The sequence below is a fragment of the Amphiura filiformis genome, chromosome 16, assembly GCF_039555335.1.
Source record: "Amphiura filiformis chromosome 16, Afil_fr2py, whole genome shotgun sequence".
NCBI lineage: Eukaryota > Metazoa > Echinodermata > Ophiuroidea > Amphilepidida > Amphiuridae > Amphiura > Amphiura filiformis.
The window spans coordinates 4,707,267-4,730,450 of record NC_092643.1 but is presented as its reverse complement, the minus strand read 5'-3'; the positions used below and the strand labels follow the sequence as shown (position 1 = coordinate 4,730,450).

Below are 23,184 nucleotides of genomic sequence, written 5' to 3'. Positions count from 1 at the left end.
AAAGTTGCAGTAAATTCTATTGATTTGTATTCAATATAATGGATAGATAGATATCCCAGAGTGTTTTTGCATTGTTGTTTTTACAAGTGCAATTTTCAAATCTGGACCTCACTACATTAAATTGACCTGTGTTTAATTGAATACCTGAGTGGAAGAAGGACTCAACTCCATTTTACCAAAATGAGTTTATCATATCTTAGAAGACCTGTACCGTTGTCATTGCAACATATATCATTTTGAAGGTATGTTATAATGTAAACTGGCCTCAAAAAGAAACTTATAATTTTTCACATGGTCATATCTTAAAATCCTCTCCATAAAAATGAACAAAAATTGCACACAGGATTACTTCAATACTCTACTCTAAACACATGTCAGTAACCAAGCAGTTGTTCAACTGACACAACAGCAATATGCACTGACATGGAATACCTTTCTGGACCAAAATTCACATCCCAACAGATTTCCTTTGTTGGGTTCCAATTATTCGCCTGTGAATGTGATCCCGGAAGCTGTTCCGGATGTGTCAGTTGGACAACTGCTTGGTTACTGAAGTGTGTTTAGAGTAGAGTATTTAAGTTATCCTGTGTGTAATTTATGTGCATGTACAGGCGAATAATTGGAACCCAACAAAAGAAATCTGTTGGGATGTGAATTTTGGTCCAGGAAGGTGTTCCATGTCAGTGCATTTTGCTGTTGTGTCAGTTGGACAACTGCTTGGTTACTGACATGTGTTTAGAGTAGACTATTGAAGTAATCCTGTGTGCAATTTTTGTTCATTTTTATGCAGAGGATTTTAAGATATGACCTTGTAAAAAATTATAAGTTTCTTTTTGAGGCCAGTTTATGTTCATGTACCAGTACTCAAAAACAGTCTATCTCTTAAAACTTTTCCAAATAGTGTGTTTTTTGTTAGTATCTCAAAAAAAAGTGTTGATGGAGTTGGGCTCTTCTTCCACTCAGGTATTCAGTTGTTTTCTGGGCTATCGTATCAAATGAGGTGTTAAAATGCACAGAAATAAATTCTGCTTCCAACGTATTTTACAGATTTGTAATTCAATAGCCTGTTTTTTAATAATGGCCATTATTTAAGGGGGGTTATAGTTGTTTTCTTTAAGATGTTTACAATCGAAATATAAATGGAGAAGTAATCCAAAAATACTGGGGGGTAAAAACATTGATTTTGAGACCATAAAAACATCAGACTTTTTATAGTTTATATACCAGTATAGGCTCAATTATATAGTTTTCAAAAACACTGGAAACTCAAAATTTGTTTTTGGTACACTTTTTGAAATCTAGAAACTTCTAAAAATATATCTTGCATGAACAGTTAAGTTACAAAAAAAACACCAGTATATCTTAAGGTTAACACAACCTAAATGTCTGACATGAAATTTTGAATCCATTTCGAAAACTGTTCTGTAATTATTGGTAATTGTCACTTAAATCAACCATTGGTGGGATGAATGTTAGACAGTCGGGTACATGCAGGGACACAATCACCCCATTAAAAAAGTATGACATTGTTCATGATGTTCAATTTGTTCTTCCATAGCCCAGTGCAATTTTTGCCTGCAATACTGTTAAATACCACATGCTTTGTGTGCAATTGACTAATAAAAGTAGAAAATTGTATCTTGATTTAGGACTATAAATAATGAGAACCCATTTTTTTTTGAGGAATTTATCATCATGCAAAGTTTTGGTTTCTCAATATTATAACCCTAAATTATAGGTAATTTTCAGTGACGTTTTCTTAGTCAGGTGACACAAAGCATGCAAAATTTGTATATTTTACACTACACATATTTCAGGCAAAAATGCACACAAGGCTATTCAAGTTCAATGTTGATTTTATTCAGAGGGTTATCACTCCCCTGTCCCCAGCAGTACACAACAGGTTACAGGTACTCAAATTGAAACACATAAAACAAGATATCAAGTTGACAATTTAAATATAGTCAACTGGACTTACTATTTTTGTCTAGATTTCCAGTTGACTAGATTTAAATTATTTGATATTTTTATACCTGGATAACTGAGAATATACACAAATACATTTACAAGGCAATCAGTTGGAGAAAGGCACCTGCAGAGCTATCCATACACTGTATGTTCACACTATCTCCTACAATGTAGTTGGTTTCGTTGAATATTACAAGATGAGGCAGCTCACCACTCTTCAATGCAGCGTTGATATTTGACACATCCTGTCATAAAAACACAAAAGGAATCATTATAATTCATGTGTAGCCTAAATATTTAAAACCAGGTTATAGGAATTAAATCAGCGCTCGAAATAAAGCGCGTCCTTGCGTCAAATACACATGAAAGTAGGCGCGGACCGCAAATTTCCGACGGTGCGGGTCCGCGTGACCCGTAAAAATTGAACCAAGCAAAGAGCAGAAAATCCTAGTTTTTTGGTTCCACAGGAAAATCTGGTTCACGTGATACATCCTGCTCCCTGGGGTACACTTCATTTTTCTTTCCCTTCAAGTTTTCAACCCGGGTTTTCAATTTTCTACAATATACATACTGTGATCGCCGTAGTAAATTCTCTCTCTTGAAATTTCAAAGGCAAGGGTCCGGGGTCGGACCCTTGAAAATTGGTGAGGACCCTTGAAATTTCAAAGGCAAGGGTCCGGAGGACCCTTGGATTTTTCTTCTTATTTGAGGCCTGAATTAAATAAATCTCGTTTTTATTATCTTGCAACATTATATTTTAAATATTAATTGATTAACTTTTAAGTCTTAAAAGACTTCAGAGCAAAAGATATTAACTTGTACAGTGGGAGGATAGAGTGGGCAAAAAAAAGGGAAGGGAGAGAAGAGAGGAGAGCAAAGGACACCTGATTCACAGTTTGGTCCATGTCTAAGTTATCAAAAAGCTCCAAGTCACTTTCTGATTTGACATGTGCATCTAGATAGTTTTGTTTTGTTTGTTTTCTTTCTTCTTTTGCCTGGATTACTCATTCAGTGGATGTTTTAAGTTATCATATGTTCTTCCATGAGGCCCAGGTGTCACATTAAAATAGTAACACTTTATTGGAGAATTTTATAGTAACACTTTAGTGAAGAAATATTGCATAGCAAATAACTAGCCAAAAAACCTCAATATGGTATTAATTTTAGGGATTTTGCCCATTTTATACTAAATATATTATATATTGTTATACAAAAAATTCTCGGACAAGCAGCAGTTAGCATCTTGCATGATTGTCGGAAGTTTGTGGTGCTCTGCGTGGATTCAACTTGTATGATGCGACGCATACATGCGCATTTATCGTGCATATTTTACAGTGTATTTTGTGTGTATCACACAAAATTGCATTTAACTGTACATGCACTGTTTGAGATTTTTTTTGTTTCAGTCAGTAGTACAAAAAATGCACACAATTCACCGAAGTTCACTTGAAACAAGGGAATATGGTATGTGATACCAGGTGTACTAACCTCTTTGATGATGATAATAGACTTTGTCTTGTCTCCCTTTCCCGATCCAATATAATGCGGAACACTTCTCCATAGCTTGTATGGCACATATCATCTGTCAATCAAAAAAAAAAAAGAAATTTAGAATGTTTACTTTTACCTTAAGTCTTCTTAAATTTAATAACTATATGAATACAATCATCAACCAATTCAAGACATTGGTGCAAATGCTCAATTTTGTTGCTAAATTGAGTTAGGCATGGTTTTGTATAAGGTTGGTGAGCTATAATACTACGCATTGTTGGCACTCATAGAATGAAATAGCAATTTTCTTTGTTTTACCTCATTTGTTTGGCATAATAATTAATTCATCATAAATGTGACTTGTTTTCTGGTATTTTCAGTGACAAAGCCAGCTCAAGCAGTACCGGTACTTGTGTCCTTCAGTTTGTTCATTCGTTTGTACATTCACACTTGCACTGGAAGGTAACCCTTTAGCGTTTGTGCAGGGTCTCCTTAAAATGTCTTGTAAATTTGGAATTTACACACATTACCGGTAGTGAATTAAATCCAAATATTTGTGGATTAATTGAAAAATTAAATAACATCATGTTTAGTTTTGTATTACTTATTGACAGTGTAAAGGTTTTTTCAAAATATTGTACAATTACGAAAATATGACTTTAAGGGCAGAGTAATGGAAGAGAACATGCCCCTTTTCCAGCTTCATTATTTCCCAAGTTTAAAGGGGGGTAACCCTATTGGTTTTGGATATGGATTGTCTTTAAAATTACATAATAATATCAAATATCGCCTCCTTTATGCTGCTTTGTGAAAAAACGAGAGCATTTTCACCGTAAATGTGAATAAATAGCCAAATTTGCAATCCAATACCTTGGTATACGTGAATTGCATTCTGGGCAGGCAATGACGAATGCTGACATGCTGTACAATGCCCGGCCCGTATTGAACGGAAAATGTTTTATTTTCGTACCGTTTCAGAAAAAAAGGAAACAAAATATATTTCCCCTTGCAATATGTACATTTCAAATGAATATATAAAAAAAGTTTGGGTAAAATGGAGAGGAAAAAAACCCTTCCGAGACCGGGTTTTGAACCGGGTACCTCTCGGGTAAAAAACAAACGCGCTAGTCAATTGAGCTATTTAGCACACCACGCTTACCGTTGCGTTTTCATAACTATATCTTAATGCACCGTCTTGCGGTGACTGATATTTCGTTCATAATTCCCTCCCAGAATTCCAAAGTATTTACCATTGTTTACAAACTGGTATACCTGTAAAACCGCTGTGATTCATGATTTCTCCGAAATACATCGACTTGGAGCGTCAAATTTCAGGATAGTAATGAGAAAAATAGTATCTATTATGTGATACCAAAACCTCATCAACAATGAAAAAAATCGGGGATGATGCTGTCGATCGGATTTACGGACCTTTAAGTCCAAAGTATATAAAACTTTTGGAATGGAAACAAAAGTCGGGAAGCATTATAGTAAGATCAGATTTAAACAATTTAAATGTTTAGTTTTTGAAGTTCACAACATTGATTTTGAAAATGCCCAGACATACAAAATTACAATTTTATATTTTCAGCAAAATTAATACAGAAATAGATCAGCTGAGAAACAATGAAAAGGTCAAACTAAAAAGCCACTAAAAAACTGAATATGACAAAATGTATTTTAGAAATCATTAACATGTATTATATACACATTTAAGTGTTTATTACATTATCAGTTCAGAATATTTTAGATTATAAATTTGATGTCTGTTCTGATAATATAATATATATGCATGTAAGTTTGATGCCTACATTATACAGTATAACTGTATTTTTGAGGTATATCGCATTTGTGATTTGTCTTGAAATTTATTGGGGCAACATAACATTGTTAAAAATACAAGTGTTTTCTGCTACATAATCGGTTGTCTGTGATTTTCAAACCTTTTTGAATATGTGAAAAATTACACTTGTATTTCCACTTCTTTTATTATCCTGTCGGAATGACATGTATACAACATAATATGGGAAGGTGATTTACATCTGACAATGTCATTCAGGCAGGATAATAAATGAAGAAACTGAAAAAAACCCACCGAAATACTGGTACCGATAATATGTATTTACCATGGCCACACAAACATGTAAATATAGCTCCTTGGTTGCCTCATGTTGAACTCTTGAAGAGAAGCTTCTTCACAATAACATCTAGGTGCTGAGAAGGTGTCCAGTAAAAGAATCACAGTCTGCGACAACACATGTATAAGTAGGCCCTTCATAGTAGTGTTTAGACTGCTGTACACAGTAGATGCATCATATAACCGGCAAGTCTGCAAAAGACAACATAACAAGAATAAATTAGTACTGTATTTTCTTGCCAAGCAAACTGCTGTGTAAAATCACCACTGAACAATAAATAATAATATTATTAGTTATTAGGTGAAGCGGAGGTACGGTACGGGAAATTATCGTGCGCGATGTGTCATACTGGGTGAAGCGAAGGCTGAACCCAGTATGACACTGAGCGCACGATAATTTCCCCGTACTAAACCGACGCTGAACCTAATAACTAATTTATCATACCACTAAGTCATTCTAAATATTGAAATAATTACGTTTTTAAACATTTTAATTCCTGCTAAATAGGAAAAATATTACAAAAAATAGATGACTGTTCCGCGTATTACAGGTTGCGTGCATTTTACGCGCCCGGTTTCTGCTGATTCGCCTTTTATACGCTTACCTCGCCGTACACGCAGCGTATCGGCCTTGCGAAATACGCTCTCACTGACTAGATATAAAGCGTAAAATACGCACTCACTGACAAGATACGAAAATATATTAGGTTAGCGGTGTTCTTTGATGTTTACCTTAGTGGTATGATAAAAACGAACACCCACTTGTTGTGTCGCGATCGGCTGCGGTGTGAGTGGTGTCATGCTTCAGTGAATCCGACTCGATTTTGAATGCAATGATCTCTACTCTCTTGCCTCAAATGTGAACCTAATTGGTGAGCAAATTTGTGACTAGACTTCTCGAGCAAGTTCAGAATGGCAAATTTCAGAAGAAAGCATCATTTGAATAATTACATTTTTTGTACACAGAAATATCATTTTATTTATATTGAAGATTTAAGCTTGCACTGATCATGACTATAAAACCGGGAGCCTGTAAAAAGGAAGTAAAGCTCACACATTTTCTTTGTCAGGGTTCTTTGTGTACAATGTAGTGTGATACTGATACCGTACTTCAATGTAAATGACAAATTATTACAGGCACGACACACTTTTCTTGTTTTAAGCTGTCTGCAAAAGTAACTTGAGCTTTGGGGCGAGTTTACAAATTACAATAATTATTTAATTTCTTGGTCGGCATGACGTCACTCACAATCATAGATCGCTTCTTCTCATTGGTTGTTTTTGCCAGGGTTTAGCTGTTCCATCTTGCGCCCTCGGACACAACAAAATTGCTAAATTTATATTTAATTATATTATTTTAATTTTGGATTTTCTCCTTTAAAAAAAAACTTTTAATGACTTTTACTTGCTACTTTCTAACATGAATCATATATCAACAATAATGATGAATAAACAAACAGCATAACTGCACTTAATATACTATGTGTTATTCTATGAAAAGTACGCTGACACAGAAGGTACATCCTCTCATGATTGAGAAATTGTTATTTTGGCTATAGCAAATATATCGCCAAATTTGAATTTCGTTCTGGTATACCAGAACGAAATTACAACAGTGGCCTATGCCATGAGCAGTGTATACACATCATGTTTAACTCACAAACGCAAAATCGGAATCAACAAAACTTTTGGGAATAAGCTTTTTTCCCGTAAAAAGGGTCGTTTTTCGTGGGTTGGCACGATACGCGCGTATCGCGTTTAGGGTGTCAAAAACATGAAAAATTAGAAAAAGGGTAGCAAAATTGCAATTTCTAAATCTGTGGAAATGAAATTTAGGGTATGAAATTTGATGTTAGGAATGAAATCCCTGTTTAGGTTAGGGTGTCGTTTTAGCCAAGGGTTAAATCCTTGTTTAGGGTGCTACAGTTATTGTAAAAATTAAAGAAATATTAAAAGTTAATATTTAATTGTTCGATATGGGATAACATTTTTACTGTTTGGGTTCACTTTGCATAATTATTTATGAATTAGTACTCAATTAGATCATAAAAATATTGGAACTTACGTCGTCGTTGGGTTCTCATCGTTGCAGAGTGAGTCAGTCATTCAGTAAGCTTACAACATGTACAAGTTACATGCTAACGCCTTGGCTTTGGTTGTTGAAACACGGAACTTGCGATAAAGAAACCGCATTCTTTTTCTTCCCTTTTGACAATAGTACTACACCGTCCGTGATCATGATACAATTTAATTTTACCTGGTAACTTCGGCTTGAGGAGTAATTATAAATTGATATGATATTTTTAAATTTGAACTTTAAAAATACGGAAATCGTCTCGTTGTTTTCATAAATGCAGCTCGTATGAATTGTCGCCAGATATGGTGAGGGCGCTATCACTCTCATTTGGCAGAATTCCTCGATTTGAGAGTAACTCTCAAACGAGCTATTTTATGGATTTGAGAGACTCTCATATTGGACAATTCTTCGATCTGTGAGTACTCTCAAATGAGGGTTTTCCTGGATTTGAGAGACTCTCAAACTGGACATTTCATCGATTTGAGTGCTCTCAAAGCAACTCTCAGATCGAGGAATTCCTTTGCTCACATAACTCTATATTTGGTGCAGCTTTACATGCGATATCATGATATAGTAAAAGCTATATTAAACAAATCATACACCGGAACATGGAAACATTACAAACATTTCAAATTATTAAATGATGCTTAATCGTTATTCTTTATATAATATACAGGGCAAAGAAGAATTATGCATCGCACACTAGCACATTTACAAATGGAAACATAACATGCATAGGCAGACATACCAGACTAAAAACTATAAGCCCTCATTAAAGCTCTCATAATCATATAGGCCTAATGGTATAAATTATAATATGCACACATTAATAGACAAGCGGCTAGGGGACGCAGGGGTAACCTTGTCAATCAAATACTTCATCTATTGTGTCCAATACTTAATCCGATAAGTGATCGATGTATATCGATAAAAATAGGATCAAGATCATGGAATTAAGCTGTGGCGGCGCGCTTTAATACTTTACGAGGTGAATATTCAAAAACATTTTTGATATTACTGCAAATATTCTCAAACTTAGGGCTAAACAATTTTTGATAACTTACTGCAAATATTCTCAAACATAGGGTGACAAAATATTTGGCAAAAAATGTTTGCAGAAAATATTTTCAATAACATTTTGAAAACATACAAAACGTTTTAAATGTTTTCATGACCTTTATTTAACCCGACATTTATGTTATTAAAACGTTTTTACCAACACCAAAACCCAAAAATATAGGCCTAACCTGTTTAAAACGTTTTGTGTTTGCCGGGATGGCCTTTCAGACCTTAAAATCTCAGTTAAAATGTAGATTACTTGGTAGCTTTATATTATAAATGGTCAATGATTTAACATAAAAGTTATTATTAAAGGAAGGGGTATGAACGTTTGGACAGTATTTATTGTGGGACATTAGATGAGAGCACATCAGACATATCGAATTGCATTCTGAATACGAAGAATGTCCTTCTGATATCAAATAATTTTGATTTTTTTGTTGAAATTCGCAATGTAATACACATTTTATGGCAAATCATTAAAAATTGATATTTTTGATATTTAACAGTACTTGAAGTAAACTTTATAAATCTGATGATTTATACTTAAAGTGTATGTAGGTGGGATGAATAGCCGACGATCAATTGAAAATTTTGACCTTTCGTATTGAAGATATGGATTTTTCCCCAAAACACCAAAAAAATAGGTCTTTTTGGGAAAAAAATCCATATCTTCAATATAAAAGGTCAAAATTTTCAACTGATCGTCGACTTTTCCTCCCAGCTACATACACTTTAAGAATATATCATTAGATTTATAAAATTTATTTCGAGGACTGTTATATATCAAAAATTTGAAACATATAAAATTTTAATAATTTGTCATAAAATTTGAATTATATCGTGAATTTCAAAAAATGGAAATTATTTGATATCAGAAAGACATGCTTCGTATTCAGAATGCAATTCGATACGTCCGAGGTGCTCTCATGTCCGTTTCATTATTTGTATTTAAAAGAGAGTCTTGAAAAAAGTCTTGTCCGAAAGGTCGGCATAGTATAGAAACCTAGCTAATAGTTATTGTATTAAATTAATTTTATTAGAATCAATTTCACACGCCTCTTTAATGATTGACTATTATATATTCAACTTGACGTTGTGACCACTTTCTATTAAAGTTCCAACGGGGAATTTCTCAAGTGGATCGATTATCAATTTACGGAGGATAATAATTTAATTTAGCATGATGAAATGTAGGCCTATATACTATTATATAATCAACTAATAATTGTATTTAGCATGATGAAATGTATATATTTACCAGGTATTAAAAGCGACTGTTACCGCATGCGGAACTGCACCAAATATTTTGTTTCCGCATGCGGGCATGCGAAAATAAATTTTCACTAGTATAACCAATGCGTAACTGTACCAAATATTCCGCGTGCCTCCATATTGTCTTGATTATAATAATATGACCGCTCGTATATTGTATACATTTTATGCACACACAAAAAAAAATTAAAAGTTTTTTTTTAATCTTAAAAATTCTTCAGGTAGACCAGACAGACCTCCCGGGGGGGCACTCCACTTTGGAGGTGACGCGTATGTAGGGCTGTTAAGACCCCCTTTTTCAGCATCGCTGTCACCGTAAGACCCCATATTTTTTACGAACACATGCTCTGTCACCCGAAGACCCCTATTTTTCCCATTTGATCTGTCACCCAAAGACCCTTACAAGTTCAATTTGAACAGCAACTTTCATTTATACCTGATTTTGTTACTTATTTTGAAAAAAAAACAATGAAATTTGAAGCCATTTAGACCCGGCATTTAGAACTAGAAATTCGAATTACGAGGTTTTTGAGGCGCTGTTTTGGCTCTCACCCAAAGATTCCATTCTATAAAAAGGTCATGTTCTCACCCAATGACCCCATATTTTTTTACATTTTGCTCTCACCGAATGCCAAAAATCACCTACGTATCCGGAACTGTGCATCTCGTCTTGCATTCCCTCATCATGCGGACATGCGAAAAAAACATGTACATCCCGCATGCGGACATGAACCAAATATATTACATTCCCGCACGCGGACATTCACATTAAATGCATGCGGAACTACACCAAATATTTGGCAGTTCCGCACGCGGGCATGCGAAAAGATATGTTCATTACCGCATTCGGAACTGCACCAAATATTTTGCAGTTTCGCATGCGGACATGCAACAAAATAGGTATGACAAAAATTTAGTAGGCTTTCATTCGTGGTGAAAAATACGTCAGGCTCTTAGGTGTTTTTACGTTTTTTAGTAATTAGTTTGACAATCAATGATCGTCGCATGTAATTAATGTCGCATTTTTGTATTTAAAAGAGAGTCTTGGAAAGTCTTGTCCGAAAAGTCGGCATAGTATAGAAACCTAGCTAATAGTTATTGTATAAAATTAATTTTATTAAAATCAATTTCACACGCCTCTTTAATGATGACTATTATATATTCAACTTGACATTGTGACCACTTTCTATTAAAGTTCCAACGGAGAATTTCCTCAAGTGGATCGATTATCAATCAATTTACGGAGGATAGTAATTTAATATAATTTAAATATTGCACATCCCCATGCGGAAAAACACCAAAAATATTGCAAATCCCCTAGCGGAAATGCACCAAAAATATTGCAGTTCCCCACGCGGAAATACACCAAAAATATTGCACATCCCCTAGCGGAAATGCACCAAAAATGTTGCAGTTCCCCACGCGGAAATACACCAAAAATATTGCACATCCCCATGCGGGAAAAACACCAAAAATATTGCACATCCCCTGGCGGAAATACACCAAAAATATTGCATATCCCCATGCGGAAAAACACCAAAAATGTTGCAGTTCCCCTAACGGAAATGCACCAAAAATATTGCACATCCCCTAACGGAAATGCACCAAAAATATTGCACATCCCCTAACGGAAATGCACCGAAAATATTGCACATCCCCATGCGGAAAAACACCAAAATATTGCACATCCCCTGGCGGAAATACACCAAAATATTGCACATCCCCATGCGGAAAAACACCAAAAATGTCGAAGTTCCCCTAACGGAAATGCACCAAAAATATTGCACATCCCCTAACGGAAATGCACCAAAAATATTGCACATCCCCTAACGGAAATGCACCAAAAATATTGCACATCCCCGTGCGGAAAAACACCAAAATATTGCACATCCCTGGCGGAAATACACCAAAAATATTGCACATCCCCATGCGGAAAAACACCAAAAATGTTGCAGTTCCCCTAACGGAAATGCACCAAAATATTGCACATCCCCGGAAATACACCAAAATATTGCACATCCCCATGCGGAAAAACACCAAAATATTGCACATCCCCTGGCGGAAATACACCAAAATATTGCACATCCCCATGCGGAAAAACACCAAAAATTGCACATCCCCTAGCGGAAATGCACCAAAATATTGCAGTTCCCCACGCGGAAATACACCGAAAATATTGCACATCCCCATGCGGTACTGCACATCCCGACCTGCATTCCCGCATGCGGGAAATCCGGAATGCAGGTCGGGATGTGCAGTTCCGCATGCGGGACTGTAAACGGAAGTGTGCAGTACCGCATGCGGTACTGCACAATTCCGCGTCCCAAAAAATAGTTCACAGAGTGGTGGCCTGGGTGTGCCAGTATTTTTACTAGTCTTTTACTTTTAGACGATTCAACTTGAATGATAACCATTGACCAAGCAGTAATTTATGCAAATTTTCGCGTTAAATTTGTTAGATACATAATAAGGGCATTCTTACCGTCCCTATCTGAGCTTTGTATCATTTAAGGGAATTTTTGAGGTTTTTTAGAGAAAATATCAATACCAAGAAATATTCAAAAATGTCAGTAGGCCTATGAATCAAAAAAAAAGATGGACCAAAAGAGTTAATAAAAACCATGGCAAGGGGATCAAAAATGTCACTTTATAAAAATAGGCAAAAGTCAATAAAACAAGAATAGGGATCAAAGAAGTCTCTAGGGATATAAAAAAAAAAGATCACTAAATCAAAAATATAGTTATCAAAAAGTCAATAACACAAAAATAGGGATGACAATGTCAATGAAACACGGGATCAAAATGGAAAAGAAAAAATAATAAATATCAAAGAGGTCAATAAATCAAAAGTATAAAGGCCAATAAATGCCAATAAAACAAACCTAGGCCTGAAAAGTGAATAAAATAAGAAAAGTGATTTTAAAAAAATGTCATCAAAATATTTCACAAACTGTGCTAGAGCCTATATCGATATCTTCATAGCTAGTATTAAAATATAGTTGCTAAATCGGAGAAAAATTATAATTTATGAACCCGGCCTTGTGTTTTGCAAATTTAAGTATAATAGGACTAGGCCCTTTCTGAGTTTGTGTCATTTTGGGGAAATTTTGAGGCTTTTAAAAAGTAAATTTTAGAATAGGGATCAAATGTCAATGTTACTCACTAAATCAAAAAATTATTAAAATGAATGATCACTGAATAAATTTTTTTTTTAAAGGATCAAAAAGGTTTTAAAAAAGTCAATAAATCAAAATATGGATCAAAAAGATAAACATATGAAAAATGAATAAAACAAAAGAGATTCAAAATATCATCAAAACAAATTTTACTATCTTCAGTAGATAGTGAGTAAATCGGAGTTGCCAAATTGAGAAATATTCTATGAACACGTGTCTTTTTTTCGGTGCAAATCATGATTAAGAATTACAGGACTATCTGAGCTGTTATTACATTTGTCATTTTGAGGGAAGCTCTGAGGTTTTTTTTAAGAGAAATAACAATTTAAAAAAAGTCACTAAATCAAAACTAGGGACCAAAAAGGCCAACGAAACAACTTTGGGCGCTTTTCAGAGTTTTGAAACCACTGCTTCTAAACAAAACCAATTATTTTTCTAATTAACTCATTTTTATGATATTAGGGTTCCTTTCTACACCTTGAAGTTGAAAAAGATATTTTAATAATTTTGCAAGGGTGACCCAGGGGTTAAAAATAGCCCGACTTACCCCGGATTGGGGGCAACTTTGGTCAGAGTATTACATTCCATGAAGGAAAAAAAATCAAAGAAATTGATCTTCGCTGTATATGGGCAAGTTTTTTTTTTTTGTGACATTGGGCCCCTTGCAAAATTAATCAAGCACACATCCTTGCTCACAAATATCGATTTTTATTTTTTCTGAAAAAAATGTAAAAAAATGCTAATTTTTGGTCAAAATTCCCAATATTGCTGTACGAAAATATGACCATTTAAAAAAATATTTGACCGACCAAAGTTACCCCGCCCGAAGTTACCCCCATTTTACGGTACCAATCTGTTTTCTCGGGAAAATGGGGCACCCCCCCAAGATGAAAAAAAAAATATTACAAAAAAATACACAGCGCCCTCGGTTGATAAAAGTTGTCCAATTCTGAAAAATAACAACAAATATGGCTACTTATTTTGCGGTGATGTTAACTTTGACGTGAAAAGAAACCGAGCTTTGCACTGAAAGACATTTACGTATCTAAATAAAACTATGGCAAACAGAAGATTCCTGCCTCAACTGTTGTTGGTGACAGTTTTGATGACGATCTTCGTTTGTAAGGTGGTCAATGGGCAAGATCAGAATCATGAGAATGGTATAGAAAATGCATTAGAAAAAGACATAGGACATGATGAAGAACACATCATAGAAAATGACAATTCAACTGACAATGCAAATAAAACTAGGTAAGTTGCTAGGTAGTACAGGAACAAAATATACTGGGAATTTCATTGAATGAACACAACTGTCAACAGAGTCTGTATTTGATCCAACCGCGATAGTATTTCGCGTATTTCAAAGTACAAGTAACAAGTTGAAGTACAACACGAACACACGCATCGGATCGCGCAAGCGCTCCTACCGCACGCCGCGCACCTCAAAGCATGAGCGTTAATAACAGCGCTCCTTATATTCACATGTGTTATTATTTGGAATTTGTTTGAAGAGATCATTTATTTTAATATTGATGCTCATTTCAGACGAAATGTCAAAAATAAATACTCCAAGAACTGTATCACATCAGTCACTCTGAATACCGATCTGTTGAAAGAGCGTGCTAGTAAAGGCTCTGCGAACGATATAGCGCGACAATTGACTTGAGACCTACAATAACAAATATCGGGTCATCTCATTATCGTTCCGAACATGAGCGAAGTTCGTTTACCCATTAGAACGATACGCCTCGGAGGCATGCTTTGGGAATCGCACATTACGACCATTTTCTTTTCAATTTACGGGCATGTTTTGAAGATCAGTCAATGTAATAATGGCTGGGCACAGATATTGCCGTGGAAATTCTGAATTGCACAGTAAACATTGTTAAAACAAGTGAGATTTAAACTTACAAAGGACTGATTGTTGGAGATGTTAAAAACCACTGGTACAAAAATGTACGTAATATTATTGCCTATTGGATTCCATTGACTAATTATTAGCCACTGCGTGAATTCACTCGCGGCAAACCAAACATTTTAGCCCCTTTCATCAAATTGAGCTCCTTGAAAATTGCAGGAGAGTGATCGAGCTCCTCAACAAAACTAGGAGTGTGATTTATGGAGCTCCACCAAATTCTAAATGTGAAGGCTTGCACACGACAAGTGCGTATAGCATGGTATATACCTCCATGGTTGGATTCACTTCAGTGAAGACAGCGTTATGCTGTGCACGCACAGTTGCACATGCTGGCTAACATCACGTAATGTATGCAAAAAATCATCACGCTAATGTTGGGTGACTTTTGTATTCATGACTTGATGGAAAAATAATTTATAGGTACATGTAATAGGCGTTTAGCATACTTGTAACAATGTCTCCTTTGTTATGCAATATGCATACATGTACAGCTTGGAGGTTAATCCATCTCCTTTGTTATACAATGCGCATTATTTTATTTTTATTTCTAATTTTCTCCTTTAAAGGAGGATTTCGTGATCCTAGCATCCTCTTTTATGACATTTTTCAGTAGATATCCAGCTTATTTCCAAAATTTCAGTTGATTCCGATTTTGCGTTTGCGAGTTATGCATGATTATGTGTATTACACTGCTCCATAGACAATGTGTTGTAATTTCGTGCACCAGAACGAAATACAAATTTGGCGATATTTTTGCTAAACTAATTAATCTGCAAGAAATATTTGGTACATAAACATTATTTAGCCAGAGGTATCCAGTGGTGTAAAAATCTCAACTTTTTTTGGGAAAAGTGGGGGGATGAGGCTGTGGATCACAAAATGCCCCTTTAAAATAACTTCCAACTACTTCTACTTTCCATTTTCTGACTTTAATAATATCAACAATAATGATGAATGAACAAAGAGTACAACTCCACCTTCACTTATGTATAAAATCAAATATTGTTGTGAAATAATTAAATGCCCGCTCTAGTCAAAACAAGTCAATAAGTTGCTTTTAATAGTTCAAACTAAATAAAGAAAATAAAAGATAATTAATAATTAAAAGTCACCTCGTCCCCTTTTCAAAATCGTAAACAGGAAACTAATAATCAAGTGCGAAGGGCCTAATACATTGTAGAGGTCACTCAGGATACAATACAATTGGGTCCTCCAGGAGGCAAGCCTTGAAATAAGCAGGCACAGGGAGCAGATTTGCCCTTGTAAAGCCACCAATTGCTCCTGGTCCTTGAAATATTCACATGAACCAGGAGCAATTTTCTAAAACAAATTGCTCCTGCATTTTGCACTTGATGCAGTGCTGGAATACAGAAAAGGATTTACTATTTGAAAATTGCTCCTTCAGAAATTGCTCCTGGTTCTTGTAAAATCCCAATGAAGCAGGAGCAATGTTCAAAAACAAAATTTAATTGGATCCTGTTTCCAGTCCATTTATATCAAGGCTTGCCAGGAGGCCTCCCTGGGGATCGAATTGCACATGATTTTACAATGATACAAAATGGTAGTTTAGATTGTTATGGAATCGATCTAGAGACCTGTTCCTCTATCATCTTAGAACTGCCCTCCCACATGGCTGCTATTTCAATTGTAATGTTATAATCTGTTCCAATTGGTATATTTCATAGGGTCTATAGACATAATACCTAGATGCATAAACATTCAAGATTCGATGGTTTAGAGCCAATTTTATTCAGACATTTAATGAATTGAAAAGTAAGGGGGGGGTGCTTAGACAGTTGTTGCTCAAAACATTCTGTAGGGGGCGCTTATTAGGGGAGGGGCACTAATTAGGCTGAATATAGTAAGACTAAATCTTAATTTTAACACCCATTTTAAAAAAGGGCAATCCTAGCTCTGGTCCGCTTATTTTCAGTTGTCCGATATATGTTGTTGTAAGCAGTAATTGAATCTATAATGTGATGTTATCTAGGTAACAAGATGAATTGTGAAAGTGAAATTAAATTAGTGTGCTCTCTCATCACATGTTTTAAGATTTAAATTAAATTTGCAATGCCTTGAGATGTAACTAACTGGTGAAAAAGAAAGCTTGAAGGGGTAAAGCAACATCATAAAATAAGTATGCCAGGGGGCAACCTTTGTGACTCTGTGGGACAGAAATAACCAATCAAAAATTAAGCGGGCTGCAGATTAGATTTTGGGAAAAAAACAAAGTGTGTGCTAGTTTGGGAATCCTGGGGAGGCCCGGGAGGCACACGATATATTGTGCACACTGCACTACGAAACAGAACAATTAGATAGAGACACGCACCATATATCCGCGACCATGACCCAAAAAGTTGGTGAACTGCAGCTTAATAATCTGTATCTACTGACTCAACCAAGAAGAAGAAGATTAAGTGCCACCCTCAAGACCCTCTTTTTCAAGCTCTTTTCAATCTATTATGGAGACCCCAATTTGAAGTTCTAGAGACTTTTAGCCTAATTTTGCTCTAAATTCCCCAAGTGTCAGAATTTTGCACAGTAAAATGTGACAAAGTTTTATTTGTATAGCAATGACATATGTTTGTGTGATTGCTACCAATTTGGCTAGCAAAGCGCGATGCAATATACCGCTTATATTATGCCCTGCCCACAATTAGCTTTAAAAGATATGACTTATTTCTGAGAAATTTTCACCAAAAAGGAAAACCAATGCACTTTCTTTTTGTTCCTGAGCCCCAATTTTATGTTTTCAAAATCCTCTCCGGAGCCCGCTTTTGGAATCTTGTCTTTTAAAGTGTCACATAGATGTGGACCAGTGTAACATTAAAATCTTGAAAATACTACTACAAAGGCAAAGTGACGCGGGTTGATCCTTGTCTTCTTGTTGTCTCAGGCAGCATTACCGGCCAACTCCAGGATCTCAGCAGCCAGATACTCCATCACATTTTTCGGGCGAGTTGATGCATTTATATTTGGTTCTATTTTCCAATATTTTTAGTGATAATTTTGTTATAAAAACAACAAATATCACATGTTTTTTTCCTTCTCGTATATATGAAATAGGCTAATGAACGTGTATTACTTGTTGGGAGATAAATTAGACAAAATAATGCACGCGCGCTGATGTTGATTCATCTAATGCGCTCCCCCCTTCGAAGCTCGTGCTTTAGATGCATCTATAATTAACCTATAATTATTTCCCAAATTAGGTCTTTTTATTTTAAATAAACATTAATTTTCACCAGGTTCGCCGTCACAAACAATAAAGGAGACAAGGAGAAAAAGTGATCCCGCCTGGGAATCGAACCCAGGACCTCAGGTTTATGAGACCTATGCCTTAACCACTTGGCCACGGGAGCTTCACGATTAGGCTGGTTGAAATTCGAACCCATAAGCGGTCACTTAAACTTATCTCCTCCCCGCAAATAGCCCATAGTAGCTAGAGCCATAAATGCAAGAAATAAATTGCCATCCTCCTGTGAGGAAATATAACACACAAAAACAGTGGCATGAACGACGAGAATTATAAACATTAATTTTCACCAGGTTCGCTGTCGCAAATAATAAAGGAGACAAGGCTTCATGATTAATCATGATTAATCATGATTAATCATGAAGCTCCCGTGGCCAAGTGGTTAAGGCATAGGTCTCGTAAACCTGAGGTCCTGGGTTCGATTCCCAGGCGGGATCACTTTTTCTCCTTGTCTCCTTTATTATTTGCGACGGCGAACCTGTTGAAAATTAATGTTTATTTATATAATTCCCGTCGATCATGCCACTGTTTTTCCGTGTCATTTTATTTTATTCTTCCATAAATCCTCTTGAAACTTCTTTTTTTCAACCTTTTTTTCTTTCTATTTTTTCAAAACATAAAATAATTCCCCCAAAGGGGTAAAAAATATTTCCTCCCTTTTGGGTGCGAATATAGACATGATTATAGGCATGATAATAAAGTTTGCTTGGAATCCCAACTTCACAGACTGATTTAGTAGTATGAACCCTCAAGAAATAGATGACTACATCTACATCATGATTGATTGATTGATTGATTGATTGATTGATTGTTTATTTTATATGTTTTCACAAGCTGTGATCAATGAAGTGTAAAATTGGTGCACCTTTTTGTATTTTATCATATTCCTTAAACCCAGTGAATGAATTTTTTTCATAGGAAATTTTAAGTGCTGGAAAACCATGGCAACAAGGGGTATAATAAATTATGATGAACGTAATTGTCGTAATATATCCTGTTGCTATAAAATCACAATGAAAATTTATCCTCCTAATTTGCATATCCTGCCACCTGGTATTTGGTAATACTGTAAAAGTAGAAATTTTCGCGAGGTTTTTATTTTCGCAAATTTTGCGAGTGGACATAAAATCGCGAAAATAAAAACCTGCGAAAATAACCTTTTGCATTAGGTGTCTATTGTATCAATATCAAAACCGCAAAATTTAATTCTCCCGCTATTGACAAAATCGTAAAAATCGTAAAAATATCTTCTCGCGAAAATATTGACTTTTGCAGTATATGAAGCGTAACAACCCACACCGCTCTAGCAAATATTAATAGCAATAAATTCATTATTGCTTTTCCTTTGCCGTGATTTCATTGGGTAGTGAGTCAGGGAAGGATATCAAGTTTCATGTTCAGTTTAGAGTTCTCTAACTTGCACGGTGGCCAGAGTTTGTCGCAATGCAACAAGTGATGTTGTTTCACCAAACCGACTTGAACTTTATGGTGTTGGAATTTTGCTTGATTTGATATAGATTGGAAGCATATTGTTGAAATGATGAAGATTTTACATTGTTAATATTAGATTTTTCTGGAAAATAGTAGCGTATCGATGGTTAAGGGGAACGGTTTATTACTATTCGTGGTATAACAACATCAAATAAGCGCAGGTGCAGCATTACAAAGCAATATTTTCAGTTTATAGATAGCATATCAAAAATACGACGCTTTGATTTTTGTAACGTAACTTATCACAACTGAACGAAAATTTGCTACAGACTTTGGAAAAACGTCATGATCTCAGTCGCCATCTGCATTTTTGACAAGCTTTTGACAAGCTCAACTTGAAATAGCAGGATTTTACCATTAGGATACGTATACAGTGATTCATCAAACCAGCTGGGTAAAAAATTCCGTACTGACATTTTGAAAACAACTTCAGGAGACCACATTGATTTCCACACCATTGGTATTTCAAAACTTTGTGTTTCATTTTGAGTTTCATCAAAGAAGATACCTTGGTTTTAAACGTCAGGAGGCTACCTTGATTTCTGAAGCATTGGCATTGGGAAATTTTAAACTAAAAAAGGAAAAGAAGCCCCACCACCAAAGTATCACCACAAGGAATAGAACAAGTTCAATATTTTGCTTCATGATGACATGTGAACTCTTTGTGAATGTGAATTAGAAAGAGTTTCTTTTAGTATCATCACAATGCTTTCAAGATCATCAGTAATCTAGTGCAATCTTGATTGCATTTTCTCCCTAATCATGTGTTATGATGTGGAAACATTGTCTACTCATGGCTTGGTGGCCAGGATTATTGTATGGACCATGTCATGGGTGGCAACCTTTGAAGCGGATTCATTTGGACCATGGTAGGTGAATTCTGGTGAAGTCAGGTTTCTTTAATGCAAAACTGAATGTTTTAAAGCTGAAGTTAAAAAGTTTTAAATGTTTCAATTTCAGTGTTTTCCTGCAAATGAGGACATGTACCTTTTAAAATGTATACCAGGAAGTTCAGAACTTACCTGCAAAGGAGTACCGATCCTCGGTTCGAGGAGCTCTGCAGTAGGTTGCAACACATGGATTGGAATGTGCATCTATGTGCTATCTACTGAGGATAGCAAATGAAATAATGTTGACAACAAAACATGGTTTGGCATGTACATATATGTGACATCTACTGAAGATAGCAAATATATAATGTTGACAACAACACATGGATTGGCATGTACATATATGTGCTATCTACTGAAGATAGTAAATGAAATAATGTTGACAACAACACATGGTTTGGCATGTACATCTATGTGACATCTACTGAAGATAGCAAATGTATAATGTTGACAACAACGCATGGATTGGCATGTACATATATGTGCTATCTACTGAAGATAGTAAATGAAATAATGTTGACAACAACACATGGTTTGACATGTACATCTATGTGACATCTACTGAAGATAGCAAATGAATAATGTTGACAACAACACATGGATTGGCATGTACATATATGTGCTATCTACTGAAGATAGTAAATGAAATAATGTTGACAACAACACATGGTTTGGCATGTATAGCTATATGCTATCTACTGAAGAAAGCAAATTTGTATAATGCTGACAACAACAAAACATGGTTTGGCATGTACATCTATGTGACATCTACTGAAGATACATGTAGCAAATGTTTAATGTTAACAACACATGGTGTGACATGTACATGTGTGATATCTACTGAAGATAGCAAATGTATAATGCTAACAAAAAACATGGTTTGGCACATCTGTGCTATCTACTGAAGATAGCAAATGAATAATGCTGACAGCAACACATGATTTGGCATGTACATCGATGTGCTATCTACTGAAGATAGCAAGTGTATAATGTTGAGAACATCACATGGATTGGCATGTGCTATCTACTGAAGATAGCAAATGAATAATGCTGACAACAACACATGGTTTGGCATGTACATCTATGTGCTATCTACTGAAGATAGCAAATGAATAATGCTGACAACAACACATGGTTTGACATGTACATCTATGTGCTATCTACTGAAGATAGCAAATGAATAATGTTGACAACAACACATGGATTGGCGTGTTCATCTATGGGCTATCTACTGAAGATAGCAAGTGTATAATGTTGACAACAACACATGGATTGGCATGTACATCTATGTACTATCTACTGAAGATAGCAAATAATGTTGACAACAACACATGGTTTGACATGTACATCTATGTGCTATCTACTGAAGATAGCAAATAATGTTGACAACAACACATGGATTGGCATGTACATCTATGTGCTATCTACTGAAGATAGCAAATAACACTATGGGATTCTCATGAGAGTAGCAGCGCTGCTACTCTCGAGTACCCACGTCGGCCACCAGACCCTTGTGGCCCAGCAAGCCGGCTGCAACTCGCGAATACCTCGTGGGCGTAGGTACTTTGAAGGTACTCAGTACCGACACTGGTACTCACCTGCCAGGTAATATGCAGCTGAGTACCGCGGCGGTACTCTGGCAAGAAAATGAGGCAAGCGGGTTGCCATTTCTTATTTGTTTTTGTTGCCATATTGATTAATATGTTCTTGATTTATGTTTCTTATTTGTTTGGGGCATTTTTAAGCGGATAAGTTAAGTAGGCCTAGGCCTATTAGTAAATAAGTAAATAAATAAGTAAATAAGTAAGTAAACTACTAACTGAAGGAGTAAGTAAATAAATAAGGCAATAGGTAAACAAATAAATAAGTTATTAAATAATTACCCAACTTGAAGTAAATAAATAAATAAATAAATAAATAAATAGGTAAACAACTAATCATAAAAATAAGTAAATAATTAGGTAAATAATAACTAAATGAGTAAGTTAATAAACAAGGAAATAAGTAAATAAATAAGTGAAGATAATAAATAAGTATATAAACAACCAAATAAAAAATAAATAGTGAAATAAGTAAAGAAAAAGTAAATTTATAAGTAGGCCTACATAAATAAATAAGTAAATAACTAAATAAATAAATAAATAGGTAATAAATAAATGAGTAAATAACTAAAGCAAATAATGATTTAATGAATAAAAAACATATGAACATGTTAATAAAATACATGATTCCAATCTTTTCTAAACATTTCTGAAAAATGATAAACTTACTAAATAATTAATTAAATAAGATAAAAATTACAAATGAAAACAACCAAGCTGAGCAATCAGCCAAGCAAACGGCTAACTAACCAACCAAGTAAACAATCAAACAAACATAAAACCGATAAAAAATCAAAGCACAAGAAAGTAAATAACAATCTTCAGGTTTTGGAACAAGGCAATTT

At 35.1% G+C, this 23,184-nt stretch overlaps 1 protein-coding gene, 1 long non-coding RNA gene and 2 other non-coding genes across 5 annotated transcripts in view; 2 read left to right on the top strand and 2 right to left on the bottom strand.

Moving 5' to 3' along the window:
- Positions 1-2,035: 2,035 nt before the first annotated feature.
- LOC140136481 (uncharacterized) lies at positions 2,036-8,215 on the bottom strand. Its single transcript, XR_011856660.1, has 4 exons — positions 7,662-8,215; positions 5,586-5,788; positions 3,457-3,550; positions 2,036-2,213 (listed from the first exon to the last, which is right to left on the bottom strand). It is a non-coding gene; the product is annotated as an uncharacterized lncRNA (long non-coding RNA).
- Positions 8,216-14,158: 5,943 nt separating this feature from the next.
- LOC140135443 (sodium/hydrogen exchanger 8-like) overlaps positions 14,159-23,184 on the top strand; it is a 49,954-nt gene continuing 40,928 nt past the window's right edge. For both annotated transcript variants that reach the window (XM_072156938.1, XM_072156939.1), the window contains exon 1: positions 14,159-14,434. In XM_072156938.1, the coding sequence (XP_072013039.1) occupies positions 14,241-14,434 (194 nt within the window). In that variant the 5' untranslated portion in view covers positions 14,159-14,240. The remainder of the gene's footprint in view (positions 14,435-23,184) is intronic.
- On the bottom strand, positions 18,390-18,463 carry Trnam-cau (transfer RNA methionine (anticodon CAU)). The gene has a single exon. It is a non-coding gene; the product is annotated as a tRNA-Met (tRNA).
- Trnat-cgu (transfer RNA threonine (anticodon CGU)) lies at positions 18,722-18,795 on the top strand. The gene has a single exon. It is a non-coding gene; the product is annotated as a tRNA-Thr (tRNA).